At 46.7% G+C, this 19,994-nt stretch overlaps 1 protein-coding gene across 6 annotated transcripts in view; it reads left to right on the plus strand.

The window, feature by feature from the left end:
- ADGRB1 (adhesion G protein-coupled receptor B1) overlaps nt 1–19,994 on the plus strand; it is a 287,552-nt gene that overhangs the window by 123,355 nt on the left and 144,203 nt on the right. For 5 of the 6 annotated variants that reach the window (XM_030943232.1, XM_030943234.1, XM_030943235.1 and 2 more), the window contains exons 3-6: nt 1,015–1,173; nt 9,153–9,260; nt 15,349–15,513; nt 17,792–17,956. In XM_030943232.1, coding sequence (XP_030799092.1) covers nt 1,015–1,173; nt 9,153–9,260; nt 15,349–15,513; nt 17,792–17,956 — 597 coding nt within the window. The remainder of the gene's footprint in view (nt 1–1,014; nt 1,174–9,152; nt 9,261–15,348; nt 15,514–17,791; nt 17,957–19,994) is intronic. The other variant, XM_030943237.1, reaches the window with a different exon arrangement.

Here is a 19,994-nt window from a genome sequence, read left to right on the forward strand (position 1 = left end):
AGTAATAATAATTTGGACATTTTGAATTAGGACAATATGAGACAATAGAGACAAAGAGTTATGGACATCCGGGTACCTTTTTCTGGGCAGCATGAGCCCGAAAAAGGACACATGTTAACAGAGGATTAACCCTTAAAAGCAATAGCCTGTCGAATATTCATACACCTCTTACATGATGTATAAATTCCATTCAAACAAAAGATTCAGTCTGGTCATCCTCAACTTCTTCCTCCTAGTCCTAAGGCACCTTCGATCTTTAGCTAGGTAGGAAGAATTCCGTTTCTTCTGATAAGAGAACAATAAATTCCTTTTCTCTGAAAGATTTAGGTGTCTTGTGGCTGCTATCTGGTGTGAGTGCCTCATTCCTTTCATAAAAAAATATCCCACTTACATAGTGTGACGGCGTTCACAGGGGTCTTAGGACGAGGGAAGAGACGAGAATGTTGACTCCATGTTTCAGAAGGCTTGATTTATTATTTTATGATATATATTATATCGAAACTATATTAAAAGAACAGAAGAAAGGATTTCATCAGAAGGCTAGCTAAGAATAGAAAAGGAATGAATAACAAAGGCTTGTGACTGACCGAGACAGTCCGGACAGCTGGACTGTGATTGGCCATTAATTAGAAACAACCACATGAGACCAATCACAGATCCACCTGTTGCATTCCACAGCAGCAGACAATCATTTTTTACATTTTGTTCCTGAGGCCTCTCAGCTTCTCAGGAGAAAAAATCCTAAGGAAAGGATTCTTCATAAAACATGTCTGTGACAACATAGTTCTTATTTTAACTACAAAAGTTGCCTTTTAACTACAAGACTACATTTATCATATTATTAAAACGTTAATACAGCACTACTAATCAACACACCAAAATACATACAGTAAATATCTGCGTAGAGCCATATTTTCACACTTTTCACACCCCAGTTTTGAGTCTTGGCAGCTGGAACACGGCAAGCTCTGGGCTCTCACAGAGGCTGACGGGGCTTTTCTGGATCTTGCCCAGGTGGTTGGAACTCCTGGTCGGCTTGGGGCGACTGCACCAAGGACTGCGGGGGCGGCCTGCAGACCCGCATGCGCTCCTGCAAGCCGCTTCCCAACGAGGGCCTGGCCTGCGAGGGAGTGCTGGAGGAAGGACGGCTGTGCAATAGGAAGGCTTGCAATAGTAAGTGGAGGCATGTTCCCTTGCACGCGCGGCTCCCGGGAGGAGGAGGAGGATGGCTTCATCCCCATCGAGGATGGAGGGTGCTGCTGAGGCTTGGGGAAGCTGCCCCAGGGCTGTGTTGGAGCAGGGAGCCCAGGGGAGTGTGTGGATTTGGCTGTGCATGGCCCTGCCCGTGTCCCTGCCTGTCTCTCATGCACACGCACACGTGCTGGCACAGTCTTCCTGCACCTTCCAGGCCTTCAGCCCAAAGAGTTTATAGGAATCCGTGAGCAGGCTTACATCAGGTTTTCTTATCCTGGTGCCACGTCCTTACAGGCGTATTTTTTTTTCAGTTCTCCCAAATAATTAAAGCTGAGAGAGATGTTAATCTTGCTTCTTCTTGGTTTAGTTCAACAGCAGTGACCCTGCCCTTTTCTTTTACAAATGGAAGCTCCTGGTGATAAGATGCAGAGAAAGATCTGGCTGCTAGACAGGGACTGAGTGATGCAAAGGCTTTGGTGTATGGTCCACTGTCCCCCTGTAATGCATCCTCCTTCCAGGTCCTTTTCTCCAGGGAAGAGAGCACAGAGTGCCTACACCATCAGATAATGATGTGTTGAGCTGGTGAACCTTCAGCACTTTCATCCCCAGTTCTTCTATTTCTTTAAGCTGTGTTGGGAGGGGAATGAAGAGACAAAGCCAACTGCAGACACAGCTCAGCCCAATAAATGCAAGCAAATGGCTGGTTATAATTATTCCCTTCTTTTTATTTCAAATTCAGAGTAGAGAATGTTTGAATAACTCCTCTGACTAGTCAAATAACTAAGGAAAGTTCAACTGTCTTCAAAGGCTGGGAAGTATCTCCTGATAAGGCGGAAGTTCAAATAAAGAGACACAAATATATTCCTCTAACAAGGGCTAAAATGATTTCATGAATTTTTTAACATTTCCATAAATTAAAAATATGTTGCAATTAGGCTTAGACTTTTTTTTTTTAATGAAACCTGGTGTATTGAATTCCGTCTCCTTGACTCACAATTGCTAAATTCCCTCTGAGGTTTGCCCTCACCAGGGATATTTAATCTGTGTCCCCCATGCTTGGTGGTGAGTTTGTAGTCATGACTCAGCTGTGGCTTGTGGCAGGGAGAGTAGGAATGCAAGGACCTGGAAGCTGGTCCTGAAAAAAAGTCAAAAGTCCAGCTGTGGGATTGGGGTGTGCCTGAGTGGAGTTGGAGGAAGGGCCACACCAGTATTGGTGTGTGAAGGAAGAGATGGCACTGGCAGTGGGAGAGGGGGATCTGCAGGGCTGGTCACTCTTTGACCATGGAAACACATGGGACAGCAGGCAAAAAAAGCTCCTTAATGTGTCTCTTCTATGCTGGATAAACTAGGGGGGACCCAGTTCCCCAGATTCTCTTTGCAGGACATCCTTCCTCATCCCTAACCATCTTCCAAGCTGTCCATGGGACCTGTTTGATTCTTCTGCAGGCCTCTTGAAGTGGTGAGAGGGAGAAGATCCTGTTTTCCAGGGCCAGCCTCATCAGGACTGAGCAGGGGCTGTAACATCTTCCCTTGATCTTCCCCAGGGGCAAAACTTTGGTTTCTCTTCATGTTAGATCTCCTGAGGTTGTGGTGGCAAGGAATGGGATGGGGTAGAGAACCATGGGCTGGATTTCCATTGCATGGAATATAGCAGTGAAGAATTAATCATTTTTTACTCATTATTTACTTCACTTTTTCTGGAACACAACAATCAGCAAAGCCAATCCTAAGTGCAAAAAAACCTGAAGGGGCTATGATTCAGTCAATTACTTCACTTGTCTTCCTGTCCTTTTTCCATTGCATTCCCAGCCAATTCCTCCTCCAAACTGCAATGAGATTAGTTCAGCTCAGATTATTTGGGAAGAAGGAATTTTAAGCTAAGTAGAAAGTCCTAGTTTGGAAGGAGAATACACACACAGAGTTAGGCAGCAAAAACTGATTTATTCCATTGAAATAAATTAATTCTGATTAATTGTCCCAAGAACCTCTTTGCAGACAAGCTGCTGAGCCCCATTTTGATGTTTTCATGCTGGAAAGGGTCTGAGGGGATATGTGAGCAATAAATCTTTCCAGAAGACTTCTCCATGCACATCTTGAGGTCTGTGTCCTACTTCAAGATAAATCTGTGTCTCTTTGTATCAAAACTGTTCACTTGGCTCTGAACTTGCCTCTAAGTGAGTCTGTCCCCTGCTGCCTTTACCCAAAGAGATGCACTTTTGACCCAAGAAGTGTTTTTAATTTTCTTGCATGTATCTTTTCCTTCTCTTTACTTTGATCTGCACCAAAACCTAAGAGGATTTGAAAGTAGAATAGAAATCCTGTTTTAAATGTGTCACTGTTATTTTCATATTGGCTTTTGCTCATAGATTTGTTAGGGATGCGTAGAATATTCTTTCTTTCCCTGGAACTGTTATTATTCTAAGCGTTCATTATAAGCTGCAGTTAAATAGATTCTAATTATTTCTCTTTTTAATTAAAAGAATAAAATGAAGAAAAATGGAAAAAAAGAAAAAAGAGGAACTGGCCAGGAGAATAACTTTATCTTCAATTGTTCAGCATTTAAGCAGCTTGTAATAATACCTGACCAGTTCTCCAGGTATTGTGGAATAGCTGAAATCTTAATTTTCTAGTAGGGAAAAAAAGCAGGAAAACATATTTTCCTTGAACAAAGGGCCATCTGTAATCCTGATAAAACAGCAGAACAAAACAGGGATGAGCACCCTGATATTTTCCTCTTTTCTGTGAAGGTAAATTGAAACTTGTCCACTGAGAAATTGCTGGCCAAGCAAGTTGGGTTAGAATAACACAGATCTCCCCACCACCTTCAAAACAAGGATAAACACATCTTTTTTCTTTCACTTCTCCTCCCCCACTTCTGCCAAACTGGCTCAGGAGCTGATGAGTGATTAGCAAGAGTGTTTTAGCTGTTTAATTGGATCTCCTCTCTGGGGCAGGTTCTCAGAGTGATGACACTCAGCTCCCTGGAGCTGCTGAGAGGAACTTTTTGTGGAAGATCTTCGAGGGGTTTGTTGGTTGTTTTATTTTGCCAGGACATGGCAAATGTTCCAGAGCTGTCTTGACACACAGCTCTTCCCTGAGGCGGACCTTGCCCAGGTCCTGCCATTTTCCTCTTCCAGAGCTGCCCTAGGTGGGCCTTCAGCAGGTCTCAGCATGCAGGAGTGGGAGTGGTAGGAAAAACCTCTCAGTTTTTCCAAGAGCTGTGACTTGCTCCAGCCTGGTCACCAAAATGTGGGTGCAGACACCTGGGTCCCAGAGCTGAGTCTGAACACATTGCCTGGAGGCCACAGAGGTTAAAATTAGTGCACAGGGGTGGCTGAATGACCCCACAGGTACCATTTTTATGTGGTCTTTGTGTTTTCCCACACGTTTGGGCCACCATCCCTGCTGTTTCATGTGATAGAGTCTCTTGCTTGATGATCTTCTGGCTAAATTTCCCCAGGGATACACATCCAAGCCCAACAGGAAGTGAGCCAGGTAAGTTTTCCATGGGCAAAAACAAAAACTGCGAAAGGCTGAGGAAAAACTGTGTTGAAGACTCATCCTCAGCTGGGAAGGAAATTTTGTCTGGTAACAGCAGCTTGGCTTAGGCAGAGCCTTTATTTGTGGCAGCTCAAGGAAAACACAAAGCTTTTTTTGTGGCTGAAGGAAAACACAAAGCTTTTGTTGTAATTCTGATTTTGCCTTGGTAAAGGACTTGGTGATATCCCCCTCTCCAGCACAGACAGAGGAGATTCCCTCCCTCTGTTGGATTTGGGTAGGAGCTGCTGTTTTATAGAGAGAGGGGAAAAAATGCCAACCCAAGTGTGGTGGGAGCTTGCAGAGGAACTTCCCAGTTTCACCCACTGCGGATGGAAAGGAATGTGCTCCAGTGGCTCTTTTTGGCTGCAAGGTTCTCGGTTTGCTCACAACCTGGCCGCCAGAGGGTCCTCACAAGGATGGACAACATCCAAACCAGAGGGGGAAAGTCACAGCCCTGACCCCACGGTTGGAATTCAGCAATGCTGGAGAGATGTAAGAACAATGGGAGATGTGGGCAGCCTGCATTTATTCCTGGGGAAGGAGAACCAGCAGAGGAGCCAGCTGAAATCCTGCCATCCCATCCAGCAGAGGCTGCACAGAACCATCCCTGACATTTATGGATATGCAGATTGGGAAGCCACAGCTCCCCTCGGCTGGGAAAGGGGTGACCACATCCTGATGTCAGGTGCGGGAGGGTGACCCTGGCACAGTCCTGGTGTTCCAGACTGGATTTTCAGCTTCCAGCAGGTTCAGGACGTGTCCCTTCAGCTGTTAGGGGTGTGAAGGAATGCTTGTTCCACATGACATTCCCAAGGCTCAGCCTCAGTCTCAGTTTCTGCTGCCCCTGATTCTGATTAATTTTAATTTTTTTTTTTTTGCTGCAACCACGGAGCTGAAATATCCTGGGCATGTGTGGGAGCATCTTCATTCCCTGCAGGCCAGGCTAGAGCTCAGTGCAGCTGGAGGAGCTCCTGTAGGTACCTGCTGCTGCTGCTGCTGCAGAGACTTTGCCCTGCCCTCTTTTTTACTGGTGGTTCAGGCATTTCACATCTGAGAGTCACAGTGACTCCTCCAGTGATGTTTTCACAAATTTCAGGTGATCAAATTAAAATGCTTTGGGTGTAATTGCAATATATCCAGTGGCCTCCAAAATGTCCCTCTTCTCCATCCACTGAGATTTTGGGGTTTAGGGGTTGTCAGTAATTCTGTGCTTTTCAGTTTTACTCTTTAGCAGCTGATAGATGCCCCAAAACCTCCATAGCCACCGCATTTCCTTTCAGTTTTACTGCAGTGAAATTCATTTGAATGTTTTGGGTACTTTTTAAATAATCCCTTTCCACTTTTTGCTCTGGTTCATCCCTTCATTCCTACCATCCCACCTTGCCTGAATAATTTTCATGATCCTGCTATTTGCCTTGCCCCTCCTGTTTGGGGGATGAGTACAGAGTGTGTAGCTGTGGTGACACATGTTTGGATGTTAAAACCTTGGCCCACAGCACTTCAAAGTCTCTGCCTTTATTTTATTTTCCCCTGGGTTGTGTTGCAAGGTGCTGTCTGACACATGGCATGTTCTCATTAGAAGTGTTGGTCACCTGCTTCCTATTCCCACTCCTGCCAGCACTGATCATCCTCCACATCCACACTTGAGCTGTGTTTTTTTCAAAATCTCATGTACTCGCCTCTGCCTGCAGTTGAAACATCCTTGTTTGGTTCCAAGAGCATTATCCCTCTATTTATGTTCGCATTTGAAAGGTGCTTGGGTTTTTCATGCCATTTTCACTGCATTTACCCGGCTAGGATGTAAATTGGATGTAGGTCTTCTGTTAATCCTGGAATTACTCCTCTCCACTGACCCTGCTGTGGGAAAAAGGCTGCTGAAATCCAACCAGGTCCCCACTGTCTTTAGGTTTTAACCTCCACCCCATAAAGCTCAGGTGCCCACGGCAAAGCAGCACTTCCACCAACTTCCCCATGTTCTGAAGGGACCTGGTGTCTCCCTGCTCTGTTTGGAACCAGGATGGGTTTGTGCATCTCTCCAGGGAAACTGTCCAGGTTAAATCTCAGCTGTGTTCTGTGTTAAATGGAGACAAACTGGCTTCTCTGCACATCCTTTTCCAAAGGGGAGGAAGGCTTCCTGCAGCAGTGGAGCTTCCCTGGCAGGGGCAAAGCTTGGGGAAAGCTGGAAGGGTCCCTCATTTAGCCTCTAGGCCTGACTGGCTTTAATTAGCATGAGAAATAACAGTGCAGACTTGACATAGCTGTCAAGGAGCAAAGGAAATCATTCAGTCCTTCAAGACTGGGGTAAGTCATTAGGAGATGTCAGTGACACGGGGCCCAAATAATTGGTGAGATGAGGTTCAGGGTGGTAGACTTGCAATTAAAACTTCTGTTTTGCTCTTTTATCTTTCCTTCCCTCTGTGCTGCTTCCTGTGTCTCTGTCCATCTGTGAACACTGACTGCTTCTGGGATATTCAATCCCAGGTTTTCCCTGTCACCTTCCTTGCTCTGGGCAGGTGACAAAGCCATCCAAGCTCCACACATTTACTCCTTGATGCCCAGCCCCACCTTCTCCTCCCAGCCTAAATAAGTCTGTGGGATGCCCATGGGATGCGGTGCAGATGGAGATTTTGTGTGTTCTTGTGGTTTGTGAGATTTCATGGAGAGGACTTAAATTGGAGCAGATGAAAGTGTGTGGGCATAACCAGGAATGGGCGGTGGGGATGTGAGAAGTCCCAAATATGGGAATAAGTTGTCTCCTAACAAACTCAAAAAAATGAGTATTGGAAAACTACTTAGAGTTTGTCTTTTTTGAACTGAATCTCCCACAGGAAAGTCCCATGATTTTTAGCTATTAAAAGCAAAGGGTTTGAAACCTCTCTATTCCAGGAAGGAGCCAGGCAAAAACAAGGTGTTTGCAGATTTCAGGATGTTTGTGGTCCTGATTTCAGGCTGTGGGTATCTTTCCCTTGAGGATGGCAGGTGGGTGACTGCCCCATCCCATCCCCTCCAGCCAGCAGCCAGCTTTGGAGGAGTCCATGTGACAATTCCTAGACTCCTCAAGTTCTGCTTTCAGGCAACTGTGATGGTAAATAATACAATTTCACAAACTCTCCCATGATCCAAACTGCTGAATATAAAGCCTGGCTCCTGGCAGGGACTCTCTGAATCATTCCTCTGCCTCCTCTGCTTTCCCTTTTTGGATGGCGATAAAGACTCCTGCCACCACACTGAAGCTTCATTAACCTTTATTAATTTTCTCAGGGTTCTGGGATCAAATTTGTCACCATTTCAACCCTTGGCAGTTCATACTTCTTGAAAAGATGTCTGACTGTTTTGCCTCCTTGGGGGAAAAGATCTTCTGTCTGGTACTTGCTGTTTGGAAACAAATTGGCTGCCAGATCACAGATTACTCGGGCTCAGCCCTTCTCTCTGCTATTCTGTGTGACTCCTGTGGAGTCAGCTGAGCTCTCCTAATTTACAGCAGGCACTCCTGGTAGATGGGATTTGGTTGTTATTGCTGTGTTGTTTCTCTCTTTGCTAGGAAGGGAATGTGTCAGGGTTACAGCATGCCCAGTAGTACAGACAACAGAAATTTTAGTTTTCCCTCCAGCCAGTTCAGGGCTGATCCACGCAGGAAGAAATGAAAAATTGGCAGAGCATGGGCTTGGAAGGAACAGCTAAATGCCTTTGATTTACTGTGGATGCTTTATTTACCTTCTGAACTCCACACTGTGGGCTCCACTGGGAGATTTTCAGTAGGACACAAGGGTCAGGAGCTTGTCTCTCACTGAGAAGGAAAAGTTCCCAGTTACAGTTCTGTTGGTACTCTGCTGAGACCAGACTTTCATTTCTCCTTGTTGCAGAGTAAAGTCTATGAAGGAGACATTCTATTGAGATATCCCTTTCCTTTCCACCTGCCCTCACCTGCCTGCTCCACTCAGCGTTTCCTGGCTCCTCTACAGGGCATTTCTAGGCAGGTGCTGGTTGCAAGGCAGAATTTCCCACCAAAACCACCCTGCCAGCTGCCACCACAAATCTCAAAACACCACTAGGGATGGTGGGATTCAGTGCCAGCACGTCTGAAGAGGATGAATCCTCCACAAGTGCAGCAAGGAGTGCAGACACCCTAGAAAACCACTGGAATTAATTAGAGACCAGACATAAGGGATCATACTCTGCATGGTCCCAAACCTCATTCAAAAAGAAGGGGTTGAACCACCAACCAGCCCGAGTCTTTCAGGATGGTTTGGTGCTGAAACCTCAGGGAAAAGTGGTGGCCAGGGGTGCTGGGGTTGGAAAGCAGGTGGTCACGTCAGGGGAACGTGGCAGGTGGCTGTTGTTAACGCGTGTAACCTTTGTAGTGAAGATCTTGCAGAGTGAACCGAGGTGTATTTACATGACCCATTACCTTGCCATAGCCAATGGACGCTATAATTCCAGAAGCCAATCGCTGAGGTCCACAGATAACAGAAAGCGAGAGGACCCTGACGAACTGCAGCACTACGGGTACCCTGCACCTCAAATAGGTAAGCTCTGACCTCCCACAGCGGCCTCTGGAGCTGGGACACTGCTCTGGTCACTGCACTGCCCAGCTGGGCTGGGCTCTCTGCACTGTTTCAATGATTCCCTCCCTCCCCAAACCATCTCCTTCCCCCCAGGTCAGTGTGGGGGACGCTCTCCCCGTGTTGTCACGTGCTGAACCAATGGTCGTCGCCCCCTGTGTTCCCATTCCATCACCCCATGGGGTTTTGTGTCGTCACCATTGGCCAGAGAAGGCAAAAAGGGACAGACACAAAGCCCTGGCAAGACCATCCATCCCACAGAATGTTTTGCCATCACCCTGCCTACTTCTGAGTCACTGCTTTGTCTGAATTATCCAGCCACACGTGGTTCATGAAGCCAAAGCTGACCTTGGTGCAGTGCAACCCCTCTGCTGATGTCCATGTCATGCCTTCCCGTTGGCTGTGAGAGAGGGTAAGCAGGGCTTGGTGGGGACAGAGCAAGATTGATTTCTTCTGTCCCTGGGTCTTTAGTGCTGAGCAAGGAGTTGTCTCCTGTAGGTTCTGCAGCAGGACCTTCCACCCTTCTGCCACAGAAGGGGAATAATGTGTAGTTTTATCAGACCGCATGATCTGGGAAGATGGGGATGAATTTGACCTAGATCTCTGCCAGATCTGATCTACCCCATCCCTGGAATTGTTCAAGGCCAGGCTGGATGGGGGTTTGGGCAACCTGATCTAGTGGAAGCTGTCCCTGCCCATGGCAGGGGTGTTGAAAGTAGATGATCTTTAAGGTTCCTTCCAGCCCAAATCATCCTGTGATTCTGTGATGCAGCATGGAAAGGTTTTGTGCTCTCCCTTCATGCCTGTGTGTCATGGCAGGATCTCAACACATCAAGGGTCTCAGGCAAAGCACTGTGCGCTGAACCTGGCCACAGGTTAAAAATCACTGCCCAGTGACCTTGCCAGAATTTCATGCTCTAGAAAGGTTTCAAAGAGGTGATTTGATTAGAAGTGAGAGAGGGTCATATTCTGGTGTGGGTTACCTGTGCTCCACCCAGCCCAGGAGGACTTTGGCCCTGTGCAGCATCAGGAGTCTGTGTGGTGTGGAGTACCTGGGGTGACTTGTTGGGGTTGTGGTTTTCAACACAAAGCAGGGGTCAGCCTCAATTTCCTCTCTACCCTGCACAGACTCTGCTCCCTCTACTGAGAGCAGCTCCACTGCCTGCAGGATGGATCCCCAGAGCCTGGTAAAACCTGCAGGACAGGGAGGACTTTTGCACTGCTACAGCATGGAAAAGCTGAGCTTAATCTCTCTGTCCAAATGAAGGGAAGGCACTTCAAGCCAGACCCCTGTTTTTCCTACTCTGCTTGGTCCCAGGTGCTTCCCCAGAGCTCCTGTTCCAGCCTGTAACTCAGCCACCAGGGTTTTAGTTTGGCCTTTCTTCCTGCCATGCAGCTGGGTGCTGGAGCTGGGCTCAGTGACGTCTCTGTCACCTCCCCGCCATTGTGGCCACCGCTGTAGCATGGCTGGCTTGGGCTGTGGCATCCCTGAGGGCAGCATGGGCTGGGAGATGTGCATTGTCCTGCTGCAAGCTTCCCACGTCCCTGTGGCTGTGCCAGGCTGGAAGGAAATCAGGACGGAGGAGATGTGGACACAGAGGGTGGAGCCTACAAAGGGATTGGAGGGATTTTTTTTAGCTGAGGATGCAGAAGCAAAGCCCACGACTTCCCTTTGGGCACAGATTGTAGGGGATGAGACATTTCACAACTGCTCAAGACCTGGAAAAAGATGAAATACAGAAATCAGCTGATGCCATCTGTAAGGACTGTGGATGAGGGCATGGCCTTGGCCAGCTGAGGAGCAGCATTTTCTCCTGCCAACCCTTCACATTCCTGGTTCCCAGGTCCCGCTGGCCTCCAGGCTGTGGCAGGGCTGTGCTCTCAGCCAGGGTGCTGCTGGCTGCCCATGTGCCTCTCTCAGCAGCCGCACAGGAGCCAGATCCAGCCCAGCAGGTCCCTGGCATGGGCTCTCCTGGCTCAGGAGGACTCTGCCAGCCACAGGATGTGAGCAGAGAGAGGCACATGGGGAGATGTCAGACTGACAGACCCCCAAACTGAAAGGGCTCCTGGCAGAGGGGTGGCAGGGATGTACTGCTCCATTAGTGCTGAGGGAAGAGGAGTCATGGAGCAGCTGCAGGCACTGATGGGGACACTGCAGCCAGGAGCTGGAATGATCCTGGATTGCAGTGCCAAATCCCTGTGAATTAACACCCAGCTTGTATCATTCTGCAGCACCTGCTGGACCCTCTCCATCTGCTGCACCTGGATCTGTGGGAGCAGCAAGGGCCATCTTCCCACTTCAAGTGGGGTAGAGAGCCCTGAAAAATCCTTAGGGACATTCCTGTTAATCCCCAATCTACTCTGGGGCATCACAGGACTAATCAGAAGTCTCAGGCAAAGCAGAGTGTGCTGAACCTGGCTAGAGGTTAAAAATCAGAGTAGTTCAGCCCTGCTGAGCTAGCTGCCTGCAGGCACTGGTGATGATCCTGGGCAAGGCTTGGCCCCTTCTCCTCTGGGGATAAAGAAAATTTGGAACCACTCTGCTGTGAACACAGGCTGAAAGAGTTCAGGGTGTTCAGCCTGGAGAAGCAAAAGCTCTGGGGAGAACTTAGAGCTTCTTCCAGTGCCTAAAGGTTCTCCAAGAGAACTGGAGGGACCTGGGACAAGGGCATGGAGTGACAGGACAAGGGGCAATGAATTTAAGCTGAAGGAGGGTAGACCTAAATTCAGTATTAGAACAAAAATCTTCATTATGGGGTTGGTGAGACCCTGGCAGAGATTGTCCAAAGAAGCCCAATCCCTGGAAGTGTTCAAGGCCAGGTTGGATGGGGTTTTGGAGAAACCTGGGATAGTGGGTGGTGTTCTTGCCTGTGGCTGAGGGTTGAAGCAAGTTACCTCTAAGGTTCCTTGCAGCTCAAACCATTCCATGATTCTGTAATCTCTGGCAGGTTGAATTACAAAACAGCACTGAGCTGGACTAGGCAGCTTTCAAACCCAATGAGCATGGTAGACATCTTGCCATTGTATCAAAAACCAGAGTCAGAATCCACTTCTGGGATGAATAATTGCAATATACTTCACTCAGTAATTTGCATTTGCTGCCATTTGACCCAGAGGAGTGCAGAAATTCTTCTCACTCGTAGTTTTGATGATGGGCACTATTGTGTTTCTCTCAAGTCGAGAATGAATTTTTCTCATGCCTGAGAGTGTCTCAGAACTGGGTCTTGCTTGGTTTGAAAATTAGTTAAATTTGTGCAAGGCTTCAGACTAGGCTGGATGTAATGTCCCAGTGGACTGAGATGAATTGCTTGGTTCAGAGTGACACCAAGCCCAAGGGAGTCACCAGCACTTAGAAAATAAACTGTATTATGAGTTTAAAAGCCAGGGATTCATGCAATGTGAGGGACCATAATTGAGAAGATTTACCTCTAAGCACAGCTATTTCTGCTGTGAAAGGGCAAAAGCCAGAAATAATGAAGAGGAAAGAGGCAGGAGAGGTGGGATTTGGTTCAGAGATGCCGTTCATTCATCCAGTGACACAAGAACTCTTCTGAATATGGAGATTGCAAAACCTCAGCCAGGTCTGAGGGGAAGGTTGGTGATGTGGTGGGTTCTTCACCCCACAAACAACTGATGGAGGAGGTTCCTGTGTCTCTGCAGGCTTCCCCTGTCCCACCTCTGGCCTCCCAGAAAGATTTTGGGACCCAAACTTGGAGTGTTTAACCAAAACCCCCAGCTGCCAGCCCTTGAGGGACTGGGTGCTGCTGGGTGCAGAACTGTGGAGGTTGCTCAGGGTGGATGGAGAAATGCAAAGGCACCAGGGGTTCATGGAGCATCCAAGCAGGCAAGGGAGAAGGAATGGTTGGGATCTGTGGGCCTGAGGGGGATCTGCTGGAGTCTGGGATACTCTGGATGGCAAATGATGAAGTGATGGTACCATAAATGTAATTTGCTGGAGGAGAGCTTGGAGCATAGCAGGACTCTGGCTCTGGAAAGGCAGGAAAATTGCCATGGAAATGCAGATCTCTCTCTACCAGGAGATCTGATACTTGTGAAACAGGACATGGGACTGATGTTTTCCTGGAACCTCAAAGCCTTAAAACACACGATGTCTCCTACACATCCCAGGGAAAGACCAGTGGCCCATAACTTTCATCTAACTGGGACCAACTGGGCAGAATAATGAAATAAAACACAAAAGGAAACAATTTTGAGCAACTTTGGCTTAATGAAGAACAGCAGTTGCATCTCATGATAATCATTGCAATGGCACAGATGAGGCAGGGAAAGATTGATCCTCACCTCCACCTCTTTCTGTGTCCAGACAGCAAATGAAGGTGTGAAATCCTATCAATTTTATAGCAAAGACAGGTCTTCCTCTACATTTTTTCCCCTCAATACATATTAGCTCAACAGGCTTCAATCAGTGGGAGTATTTTTAATTCCCAAATGCCGGAATGACAGGAGACAATCTAAGCAGATGTGCTGAAAAGCATGACACAAAGCAAACAACACAGATAACTACCAAAAAATCCCAAAGAGCAGATTGATGAGAGCCACAAATGCCTGAAATTTCATTGCATGTGGAAAACAGTAGTAAATAAATATAAATATAAATAAATTTAAAAATAAATATACTACCCCGAGACAAAACCCAGACGTGAACAGTTTTAGGCAATATTGGGAAATTTGGTGGTGACCAACCTTTACAATCCCCACAACAGTTCCTGCTCTGACATTTTCATGCGCCTGGTTTATAGCCCTCACTGAGATCTCCAGCTGCAGTCTCTTTCCTTCCCCACGTTGCAGCCCCAGAATTTAATACAGCATCCCCTGCCCAGCTTTTTTAGGGAATGGGGTGGTGGTGTGGGATAGCACATCCAAGCTCCCTGGATGGCCCTTGGAGTCATATTTACCAGTGCTGTGATCCTTCATATCACCCACAGTTTGCCAAATGCATCCTTTTGGGATGAGGCACAGGGCAGTCTGAGGTTCTGAAGAATTTATCATGAGAAGGGGTTGCCCCTCTGTTATGCTGGTGTTTATTTTTTGCCATATGCCTGTGTTCTATGCATACCAAATGCTACATTCCAGGTTTATTATGTGTAATTATTAGCAATCCATGAAAAATCCAAAAACCCAAACAATGCATGGCTTGGTTAAATAGAACAGAGCCAGCTTCTGTTTCTATATGGGGAAGAAAAGCATTTTTCTTCAAGGGATAGAAAATTGACTATGAAAACAAATGGAAAATCATCCTTTCCCTGCTCATTTCACACTTAGGGTGACTTATTTGGAGGTTGTGGCTGCTGAAACAGCCCCAGCAGGATTAGTGACAAAGGGAATAAATCTCAGTGCTTGTCATTCCCATCAATGGCATATTTTTAGTTGCTTTTCCAATGCTGCCCCATCAGATAAGCAGTTGATAGGGACTGTGTGATTCCTGGAAGAGTCATCCTTGTTCTGTATCACAGGCTCACAGCAGATCTCCACAGGTAGAGGAGATGCCAAGAAAACTTCAGGGGGTTTCATCAGCTGACCCTTCTTAGGCACCATCACCTTCTTTGTCAGCTCCTCCTCTGCCAGTCTGCCCTGGCAGGGGCTGTGAAAAGGCAGGAAAAGGGGTTGAACACTTAAAAGTGGGCAATTTAGGGATACATTTAATCTGTCTAATCCCTGTTGGTACAATCTCTAAATGGAGGTTGCCTATCCCAGCTCACAAGGTTCTGGAGTGGCTACACCACCTTCAGTGGTGGAGTTTGCCCTTCCCAATGACCTGATGCTTTCACAGCATCCTTTTTCTTTATTTTTTTTTTCATAATGTGTGTGTCCCACGGCTCTACACAGTACCCAAAAAACCCCCTTTAGCCCATTCTCAATTTCACATTTTCTCCCCAATACCCTCACACCCTCCCACCCATCTTTCACCCCACCTGCAGGACAAATTGCAGCCTCACAGATCCCACAGCCAGCCGAGCGTCACTTGGAAACCTCTTTCCTGGAGATGCAAAGATGCCACATCCTCACCTTGTGTTCCAACCCCCCCCCCCAGGTGACCCTGCAGCAGAGGAGTGGTCCCCGTGGAGCGTGTGCTCAACCACCTGCGGGGAGGGCTGGCAGACCAGGACCAGGTTCTGCGTTTCGTCTTCCTACAGCACCCAGTGCAGCGGCCCTCTCCGGGAGCAGAGACAGTGCAACAACTCTGCCGTGTGCCCAGGTATTGGTGGCCAGCAGGGGAGGGAGATTGGCTACCTGTGGTGTCTCCACTGTGATATTTTGGGAGGCCCTGGTACAGGTTGCCCAGAGAAGCTGTGGCTTCTGCATCCCTGGAAGTGTCCAAGATTGGGTTGGATGGGGCTTGGAGCAACCTGGGATAGTGGGAAGTGGTTGGAACTTGATGATCTTTTGTGGCATTCACATTCTGTAAACATGATTTTTTTTTTGCTTAGGGTTTTTCTCCTGGGAAGCTGAAAGGCAGCAAAAGGCCTTAGAGAAAAGAAAACCAATTTTTATTTTATTTGCTTCTCTTGTGTTTTGCTCATGTGGAATGTGTTTGGAGATTGTTTACTTAAAGTGATTACTTGATTGGACTCTAGTGTGAGTTGTTGTGACTCATTGGCCAATTAGGGCCAAGCTGTGTTGAGACTCTGGAAAGAGTTACGATTTTTCATTTTTTTTTAGTATTTAGTAAGTTTTTTTTTTATTATTATTTAGTATAGTATAGTATAGTATTCTGTCATATAATATAGTATAATAAAGTAATAAATTTACTTCTGATAAGATGGAGTCCTGCTCATCAGTCCTCCTGGACATCAAACAAGATTACAATAATCTTTCAGTTTCTTTCCATTCCAAACCATTCTATGATTCAGTAATTCTTGGAGGGAGATGTTTTTTGTTCGCTGTTCCTTCTCTTCATGCCTTAAGGCCTCATACAGAGATTCTTCCTAGACCGGGCACCACAAGACAGGCCCCTTTGCATGGTGTGGATAATTCCATGCTGTCTGAAGTCCATGAGCTCAGTATACCTGCAGGCAGGTGCCTTTTGGGGCATTTCCAGGTCAGGAACAATTTTGGTGATAAAATAAATTCTGAGGAGACTGAAGCCTACAAGAAAGATGGAGAGGGACTTTTTAAAAGAGCATGGAGCGACAGGACAAGGGGGAATGGCTTCAAATTGAAAGGGAGTTAGTTTAGATTGAATATTAGGAAAAAATCCTTCACGGCGAGGGTGGTGAGGCCCTGGCATAGGGTGCCCAGAGAAGCTGTGGCTGCCCCATCCCTGGAAGTGTCCAAGGCCAGGTTGGACAGGGCTTGGAGCAGCCTGGGATAGTGGAAGGTGTCCCTGCCAATGGCAGGAATTTGGAAGGAGATGATTTTTGAGGTCACCTCCAGCCCAAACCATTCTATGTTTCTATGATTATTTTGAAGAATCTTGCCGTTAAGCTAACCATGTTATTCATTTCTCCTGACCAGCAATATTGTTGTTCAGAAACAATTCTATGATGGTGAAACCACCATCCATGGTGAAATCACCATCCATGTTCCTTCCTGTGTCTCCTCCTCTAGTTATCTCTTATCATGCAAGATGCCTGGTGAGAATTAATTTTTAACCCTCTTTCTTGAAACTGGGGCACCAGTCACTGTTAATAAATTATGAAGGACCGGAAAAGTCCCTCTTTATTTGTTTTTCTTCTTTTTCTGAAGGATTATTGATTTGGCATTAGATTCTCTGGTAAAGCTGGAAGGGATGAAGTCCCTTTAAAGAGATCAGTGCATTCTTATAACATTTGGCCTCTGGAGATTATAGTGACTAAAATTCCATAAATAACTTGGCCAGATTAGATTAGATTAGATTGGAGAAGATTAGATTAATATAGATTAGAAGGCTAATTAGATTAGATTAAAATCAATTAGATGTCTAATTCCAGCAGCTACCAGTGATGTCTTGAGCATCCTGTTGGAGGATGTTGCCCCTTCCATTTTACTCTTCCAGGTCTCCCTAACTTTGCCTCTGAGGTGTTACTGACCTATGATAATAATCAGTAGATAGACTACAGCTTTTCTGAAAGCCTTAAAATGTTGTAGTCTTTGAGGATTCGAAGAGAAAATGTTGGAAGGGAGGAAAAAAAGGACAAGAATTAACAAAATGATGGTGATGATGCTTCCCTAAGGGTAGTGGGGTTTTATTCCTTTCTAGCTAAACTCATCTTTTGCTTAAAAAATGCCCTGTTGGCTCAAAAATCTGAAAAATTAAGGTCAGCTAAAAGTGCATTTTGTTTTATTTCAAAGACTGGAAAGCAGCAGACGCTTGGTGTTGATAGCAAAGCAGAAGAAATTACTTGATGTTCCTCTTGCACATTTTGGGTTGGTTTGTTCTCCAGCTTCCCACACGCTGCTCATTCCGGGTGGGAAGAAGCTGTGCCCTGTGGGCTCCCTCACTTCCTCAGGCCTCCTGTGGGAAAGAAAAGTCACTTCTCCTGCTTCCCTTGCAGTGCACGGCACCTGGGACGAGTGGTCTCCATGGAGCCTGTGCTCTTCCACCTGTGGGAGAGGCTACAGGGATCGGACCCGCACCTGCAAACCCCCCCAGTTCGGTGGGAACCCCTGCGAGGGCCCAGAGAAGCAAACCAAGTTCTGCAACATCGCTCTCTGCCCAGGTAGGGACAGTGACAGATCCGAAACCTCCCCTCCAGCAGGTCTCCCCAGCTCGGTGTCCCTCACATGGCTCATCAAGGTCTGTGGCTGACTCCAGCAAAATTCTGAACTACCCCAAGGAGGATCCTGAGGAAAGGATTCATGGAAGAAGAAACCCAGAGGGGTTTTCTGGGGTTGTTCAGCTCAGAGATGTCTCAGGTTCAGGTTTGCCCTGTGTGATCTCTTGCAGAGGACACCTTACATGGGTTGGATCTGGCTGCCACTCCTATTTCCAAGACCATCTTAAGCCTCTCACCTGTTCTCCCCACTGAATAGTTTAAAGTTATTTTGCCTGACTGGGTCTGTTGTGCTGGAATTAATTGATAGTTTTACTTATCTGTGCATTAATTCTGTATAAATGTAAGTTTTCTCTGTGGCTGATCCTGCTCTGGGTAGTGAGATAAACTAAGAGACTCCTAATGGCCTCCCATGCCAAGTTTAATCTTTTTATCTTGTCCCTGCCCCTGAATTTCACTTCCAAATGCCTCTGCTCGAGTTTTGCTTTGAAACATCAGAAAGAACCTCAAGGTGAAATTACTTTTACCACCTGGAAATCCACTTATGTTCCAGAGGCTTCTTTCCTCTGACAGGCCCTGGGTTTACAGCAGACTCCCCCTTAATTTAACTCTGGGTATCCTGGTGAATGCAATCTGAACACGAGCGAGCTCCCCAAAACTCCCTCCCTATCCCTGGATAATGTCAACTGACATTTTTCCAGTTTAATGAGAATCATTATGAGGCATTATTATGTCCCCGGAGGAGGAGAGGGATTGTGGGAGGGATGAGAACTTTGTGAAAACAGTGAGAAGCCTCCTGGCATTTCCCATCGAGTTTTCACTCCAAGTAACTATCCTTAGATATTTGGCTGCTGTCCAGAAGACTCTACTTGGAATAAGAACCTCCCAGACACCAAATTGACTCTGTCATAAAAAGACAAATTTAAGAAGTCAGAGCTGGCATTGCTTGGGCAATAAAGCATACCCTGAGTTAACATTGATCCATAATTAATTTAAACACAAATAAATACAGGACCGAAACAGTGGTGGAAAAGACAAGCAGCCCAACTGCAAGGCTTCAGCTCTAATTAGTGCCACAAAGGCAATCAGTGAATTGGCAGCGCCAAATGAGAGCAGCGTTGGGGGAATCATTGAAGCACAACAATGGGTGTTTGACACCCCAGACACTCTCAGTGTTTATTACCACCCTGCTCTGAGGATTTGTGGCTACAGATGATAAAAATGCTCTGCTGCAGGGACAACAGGGCCTTTGTTCCTCCTGAGATGTGGAGGAGCAGGGTAGGCCCCACATCCTAGGCCATAGGCTAGGCCCCAAGTCCTTGGAAAAGGGAAAAAGAAGGAAAACAATACCTTCACCACAAAACGAACATTTTTGAGAGACTCCCACTGTGGTATGACCATGGCACCAAGCAGTCCTTGGCGGTGGCTGTGATGGGAACCCCTCAGCATCCTGACCAAGAAGGATCTCTGCATCAGTGCAAGGTGGCTGGAGGGGCAACACAGCCACCCTTGTTTCTCCTTTTTTAGAAATGTTTCTGAAATTACAGCCTGTGAATAACTACAAGGAAATTACCTGTTCCCAATCCCCTGCTGAACGACCAAATTATGGATTTGGCTCCTTGACTTTGCCATCTCCAAATGCTTGCAGTCCTGATAAGCTGCCAATCACCAGCAGCAGGGAGGGTGTTGGAAAAATGTAACTCTTTTTTTTGATAAATGCAGTTTTATGATAAATGTCACATTTAATGTGGTGAATGCAGTCTCACTTTGTCAACACAGGGAAATGTTTATGAGGGGCAGACAGCATCATTATTAGGAAGAAATTCTTCCCTGTGAGGGTGATGAGGCCAGAGAAGCTGTGGCTGCTCCATCCCTGGAAGTGTTCAAGGCCACATTGGACAGGGTTTGGGGCAACATGGAATAGTGGAAGGTGTCCCTGTCCATAGCAGGGGAGTAGAATTAAATGATCTTTACCTTTCCAACC

The sequence above is a fragment of the Camarhynchus parvulus genome, chromosome 2 (assembly GCF_901933205.1).
Source record: "Camarhynchus parvulus chromosome 2, STF_HiC, whole genome shotgun sequence".
NCBI lineage: Eukaryota > Metazoa > Chordata > Aves > Passeriformes > Thraupidae > Camarhynchus > Camarhynchus parvulus.